This window comes from Oratosquilla oratoria, chromosome 5, assembly GCF_046742065.1.
Source record: "Oratosquilla oratoria isolate Oo_2021 chromosome 5, ASM4674206v1, whole genome shotgun sequence".
Lineage (NCBI taxonomy): Eukaryota > Metazoa > Arthropoda > Malacostraca > Stomatopoda > Squillidae > Oratosquilla > Oratosquilla oratoria.
Genome location: NC_134781.1, coordinates 6,376,481 through 6,382,936, shown reverse-complemented (window position 1 = coordinate 6,382,936; position 6,456 = coordinate 6,376,481). Strand labels below are relative to the sequence as shown.

The 6,456-nt window shown below is 40.0% G+C and overlaps 1 protein-coding gene across 1 annotated transcript; it reads left to right on the top strand.

Moving 5' to 3' along the window:
- Nucleotides 1-4,173: 4,173 nt before the first annotated feature.
- LOC143025658 (zinc finger MYM-type protein 1-like) lies at nt 4,174-5,865 on the top strand. The gene has a single exon (XM_076185657.1). It carries the CDS (start codon nt 4,174-4,176, stop codon nt 5,863-5,865), a length of 1,692 nt encoding a protein of 563 aa, XP_076041772.1.
- The last annotated feature ends 591 nt before the right edge of the window (nt 5,866-6,456 follow it).

The window sequence follows — 6,456 nt, the reverse complement described above, 5'->3', positions numbered from 1 at the left end:
TTGTGCCTTGTCTCCCGGGCTACTTGTTACCTACATCGGCCCAGACTGTATCATCAGCGTGCTCCGAGACTCCTCAATGTCTTCTTGTCACATTACTTTAAGGACTAGTTCCTGTAACCATTCTTTTTTATACGATATTCATTTACCGTATTTTGTAGAGATGTGTGAGCCAGGATTACGTGCGTAAATGTTGATCTGCAGCTGTTCCATGTGTGGATGACAGCCAGACTGCATTCACTGATCTCCTATCCTATCTTCTGAGAATACTCCTTTCCGAAGCAAGTTTCCTTCTCCAAGCAGATGACGCCTACAATTCTGTTTGTATTTTCTAGGTGTTTACATCTTTATAACTAACTTCAAATTGTATATATGTTGTTAAGAAGTGGTCGAACTATACCCCACACATATTTTGTAATATGTCTAGTAACAAAGTCTCCTCTTTTATTTCACTGTAACACAATGGCACCCCCAAATATGTCTCACCCTACTCTTACATTATTACACCACGACTCCTCTGTTGTCAAATTCTTGGGGGAGGATCCTACTTACACCGCATCTGCCTTCCTACAGCAGTGTGAAGATAGTATCATCAACACTAATGTTATTACAGGGTCAGATAAAATTTCTTTTATAAGACCTCAACTTGTTCCCCCTTTCACTAGCCTCTAAGATGATATCAGCTTCATGCTTTAAACTGTGATTACGACACTTTCAAGGATTTTTTTTTAAGACGTTTGACGCTAAATTGATAGGTGATAATTTTTTCAGGTACTAGAGATTGCCTGACGTGCTTGTTTCCTCCATGAGCACTAAGGATTTCATGCGTGCTCAAGCTAGAGCCAGTAGAGTGGCCTTTGGTTTATTAGACGCTTTGATACATTCACATTGGACAGAAAACAAGGTAATCATTCTGGATAGACTCCGACTTGTTTTGGAATATTTTTTCTACATCTTGTTTCTTACCCCTTCAGCCAGATGAATATTCATTCTCATTTACAACAAAGATTTCTAGGAAGTTAAAAGGATTGCCTTATCATGCCTTGTTAGCACCGGCAATCCCTAGCCATTTACAACAGACAACGGAGGTTTTTCCTCCATCTTCATCACCTCCTCTGTCTTTGCCACCTACACAGAGTACCTCTTCATCACCTCTGTCTTCGAAGCCTACACAGAGTACTCCTACATCTCCTTCTACCATACTTCAATGCACGTATTGTAATAGATTAGGTCACTCTAGTGGTTACTGTTCCCTTTGTAAGCGTCATGAGCGAAAGTCTAAGTAGGCTCCTGTACGTAGACATTTTACTACTTCCTCTTCCAACCTTGCTCATGACTTATCAAGACTATCATTTCAGCCACAATCTAGATACTGTCATGTCCATGGACAATGTAGCCATTCTACTAATTAGTGTTCCAAGATTTTGCAGCTTAGAGCAGACAATAGTTCAGTCCCCAAACATACTCAGTCCCATTTTCACAAGCGCCCGTATCACAATTCCAAAGACTGACTAACTGTAACCAGTCCAAAATCGTCCCTTTAGTTGCTGCTGCCTCTTCCCAACTCCTTACTTTTCAGTGCTATGTGGACCAAATACCTATCTCTGTAACAGTATACATTGGAGCAGAATGTAGTATTATCAGTGAGAGAGCACATTCTGCTCTCAAGGATTTGTATAACGTAACATTGTTACCTTCCTGTAGTGCTTTGCAAGCTGTACAAGGCTCTCCCTTGTCTATTCTTGGTTCTATTTCCATTCCCTTAAGGTTTTCTTCCTGTACTAAAGTGTTTTATGTCAATTCTGTGGTAGTTTCTGATTTCATACTTCAATGTGATTGTCTCTTAGGATTTGATACTTTAGCAACTCATGACATAAATATATCTCCTCGGCACCGGATGGTTGCTTTTGACAACAATATAATTTCTGCAATAGCCAGGCCTCTTTCTATCCATAACTCATCTTCTGTGCATAATCTGCCCACGCATTCATCTTCTAAGGGTTCAAAAATTTTAGGCCCTCCTGTACTTCCTTTTGCTGCTGTTGTAGCAGGCGAGCATTATATTAGTCCTTCCAGTGCAGTTCGAGTCCCAGTGCGCATTTCAGATGCCCCGATTGGTTCAGGCGTCTTCTCTCAACCTGACTGTTCGTGTTAGACATCTTTCCACTGTTCGTGAGGACCACGTTACTACGGCCATGATAACCAATGTTACTGGTGTTCCCATCACACTCTTTTCTGGTGCTCATATAAGTACTTTTGATGTTGAAGTCGAAATTGTCCAGGATTCACCTCCTCTTATAGTAGCTTCTATTCACTCGTCTACACATGCAACTGACACAGCTAATCTAGATTCTCAGTAGGCGACATATGTAGGTAATATTGATTTTCCTGAGGTAAGGGACCGTCTCATTGCATTGCAATTGACCCATTGTTGAGCTTTGGCCTTCCCTGGTGACTAGCTGGGAGTCACGGATCGCGTTGTCCATAGCACTGATATTAAACCAGGGCTATGTTCAGTCTATGTACCTTCTTACAGGTTGCCTAATTCTCGTAGACTCGTAGCTCAGTCTTTGGTTAACGAGTTGTTGAGTGAAGGTGTCATCCAAGAGTCTCATTCCGAGTGGAAGTCCCCACTCCTTCTTGTGGCCAAGAAGAATGGATCATTCCACCCTCTTGTGGATTATAGGTGTGTCAGTGATGTCCATAGGATCAGGCAACGCAGTGTTTACCACCTTGGACTAAGGCTGGCTTTTGACAGGTTCCGTTGGAAGAAAAGTCTCGTAAGATTACGGCTTTCTCGACCCCGTCAGGTCATTATGAATGGCTTCGATGCCCCATGGGTTTGCGGAATACTCCTTTAACATTCAGCGTCTTATTAACTCATTTTTTCATGGACTAGTGGATAATGAACCTTTTGTGTATCTGGGTGACTTGATTCTAGTTTTCAAGGATGTGAAAAGTCACTTCCATAAGTTTGTCTGGCAACGTTTTGCTGAAGCTGAGTTGAAGCTCAATTTCCACAAATGTTCATTTTTTAAGTCCAGTATCCAATTCTTATGTCATGCAGTAGACAAAGATTGTATTCATACTACAGATGACAAGATCAAAGCTGTTAGAAAATTTCCTACAACTAAGACAGTTGACAACGTGCGTTCTTTCCTAGGCCCTAGGATTGATAGGATACTATCATGCTTTTGTAAAAGATTTTGCTTTCATAGCATCACCACTTACTCGTCTCCTCAAAAAGGATGTTTCCTTCCAGTGGCACTGATGCTTGTGGCCTAGGTATTGGAGCTGTTTTAATGCAGCAAGTAGATGATCGTCGTCCACATGTCATTACATATGCTAGCCGGAAACTCAACTATGCTGAGTCTCTCTACTCTGTTACACATCTGAAAGCTATAGCAGTGGTGTAGACTTTAAAGCATTTTTGTGGTATCTTTTTTGGATATCCCATTACAGTTTACACAGGCCACAGTGCTGTTACACAACTTTTCACAGGCAAAAATCTTTCAGGCTGCCTAGCCAGATGATTTCTTAATATTGAGGAGTTCAATTAAGTCCTTAGGATCCGGCGATGATACTACCTCTGTCTCAATTCTCCTTGCAAGACAGTGTTTGAACAAGATGTGGTAAAGTTAGTGATCCTTGATTCTTTAGTCCCTGTCGCTTTATCTCTTGCTCATGATTCTCCTCAAGCTGGTCACCCAGGTCGTGACAAAACTCTGGCTACGGTTCGCAAGAAATATTATTGGCCTAGAATGTGTTAGACATTGCCACTCACGTAGCTCAATACAAGTCTTCTGCTCAGAACAAAGGTTCTACACACACTGCTCTTATTCTAGAGTATTCTACCCCTTCTCGCCCCTTCCACACTATCGCCATAGATCTCTTGCAATTGCCCCGTAGTATTCAAGGCTCAGTGTACGTTCTTGTATGTGTTGATCACTTTAGCCGTTTTGTGATAATGGCTCCCTTGCGAAACAAATCTGCTCCAGCAGTTGCTCATGCTCTAGTACTTTTTTTTTTTTTTTGTGATAATGGCTCCCTTGCGAAACAAATCTGCTCCAGTAGTTGCTCATGCTCTAGTAATTTTTTTTTTTTTTGTCCTTCCACTACTCCTTCGGTGTTGCTTATAAAAACATCCTGAGTGACTGTAAGTATCACAGTAAATCGATGAGTCATTTAAGTAGTTATAAAGACTTGAAAACTTTCGGACAGTACGATATTGTGACAGTTATTAGTGAGTCTGCTAAACTGGAAAAACAATTGCATAACAAAGCAGTTGAAGAAAATAGACAATATTTAAAGCACTTAACAAACGCAGTGTTATACCTGTGTAAACAAGAGTTACCTCTACGTGGACATGATGAAGGAAGTGACAGCCTTAATAGAGGAAATTACCGTGAACTATTGCAGTGCTTTGCTGAAATCGACAGCGTGTTTGCTTCTAGACTCTCTACTAAAGAGGGGACGAAACAGTTTTCAGGTGTCTCAAGCACAATGCAAAATGACCTAATACAAGCGATTGGAAATGTCATCTCTGATGAAATTAGAAGCGAAGTTGATAAAGCTCTGGCTGGTGTAATCGCAACTGCGTTGAACTCCTTCAATGACGCTACAGATAAATTAGTGAGCCAGACTTACGATGGGGCAGCTGTATTGGTAGGAACGCTAAACGGAGTACAGAGCAAGCTAAGGGATAAAGGATTTAAACACGCGCACTTCATTCACTGCTATGCACATAAACTTAAATTAGTCTTGAGTAAGAGTACAGAGAAGGTGAGTGGAGTCAAAATGTTTTTTTCTCAGTTACGCTCATTTAGCAAATTTACATCTTCCAGTACCAAACGGAAAAGTGTTTTCAGACAATTCAATGTCAGTATTCCATCACTGTGTGAAACAAGATGGTGCTATAGGTCAAGAACGGTGTCATCCATAAAACTATTGTATGAAAACTTGAAAAATGCCTTCACAAGTATTCTAGACTCTAGTGAAAAGTGGGATGAAGATACACTTTGTCAAGCAGACAATCTATTGGCAAAGTTGAATGATTTCACATTCATGTTTTTCATCAATTGCTTTGATAACATACTTTCTCAGGCTGGAAAACTGTTTGATATCTTACAGTGTAAGCTACTTGACATAAAGTATGGTCAGAGTAAACTAAATGACTTCATTCATTGTGTTGAAGGTTATCGTAAGGACGAACATTATGAAAACATTCTGCGCGATACAGCTGCTGTAGTTGAACAGGCGGATGAGTTCGATCCTCCTCCTAGAAAAAAAGTCCGAGGTGCGCAAATTGATTACAAAATTACCTATTTCACAATAATTGATAACATTCTGATGTCCTTACGAGAGCGATTTTCTGGCATGCAGGAGTATGCATTTTTTGAATTACTAGACGTTAATAAGTTTGAAGAGTTTGCTAACTCATTTCCCATGCAACATATGGACTGTCTAAAAAATAAGTACCCCGGTATTTTTTACTGTAAGAGCTTAGTGAACGAGCTAAAATATACGTATATTGACAGTGATTTCAAAAAATGCAAGTCAATCAACACCATTTTAGAATTACTGTATAAATTGGAGCTAACTTCCGCTATGCCGGAAACCATTAAAATAATTAAGCTACTGCTGACCATCCCCTTAACATCAGTTGCTAATGAGAGAAGTTTCTCCACGTTGGATAGAATCCGCTCATATCTGAGAAGCACAATGTCTCAAGAACGGCTGTCCTCATTGGCTCGTATTTCCATCGAGAAAAGCATTTTGAACGACTTAGACAACAAGAAGGAGCTGCACGACAGGATATTACAAGAGTTCGCCATCAAACCAAGACGACTGGAGTTCATGTATAAATGAAGTGAGTAATTTCTATTAAAAGTATACTTCTGTCTTATTGTTAAGTTATCTGTGATGGTGGTGGTGGGAGGGGGATAGGGTAAGGGGAATATAGGGGGATAGGATATGGGTGTGGTGGTAGATCAAGGTAAAGGATAGAAAGGAAGTATAGAAGTAAGATAAAGAACGGGGCAGCTGCGTAGTTGTTTGTTTGTTGGATATTTGTATTTGATATGGATATATTGTATTTGTTATGTGTGATGATTTGATTGTGTATGTATGTTTTATTATGCTATGGGTTATGTCTGACAATGTCGTATATGGGGTCGGGTGGTAAACTGTTAATATATGGCGCTATTCTACGCCACCAATAGTGATCCCTAGTTATCTGTGCACATATAAGTCTACGGTGTGCATTACGTCTCTTACCTTCATTTATGCATGTGTCTTAGGCGAAATCTGTGATGAGCCCGAGTGACGTTGATGACCTGGAGTCGCCTCTGATATATATATATGTATATATATATATATATATATATATATATATATAATATTTGTGCAAGAAAAAGAATGGAGAAATTAGATAGTAGATGGTAAGATTTTTCATGTAAT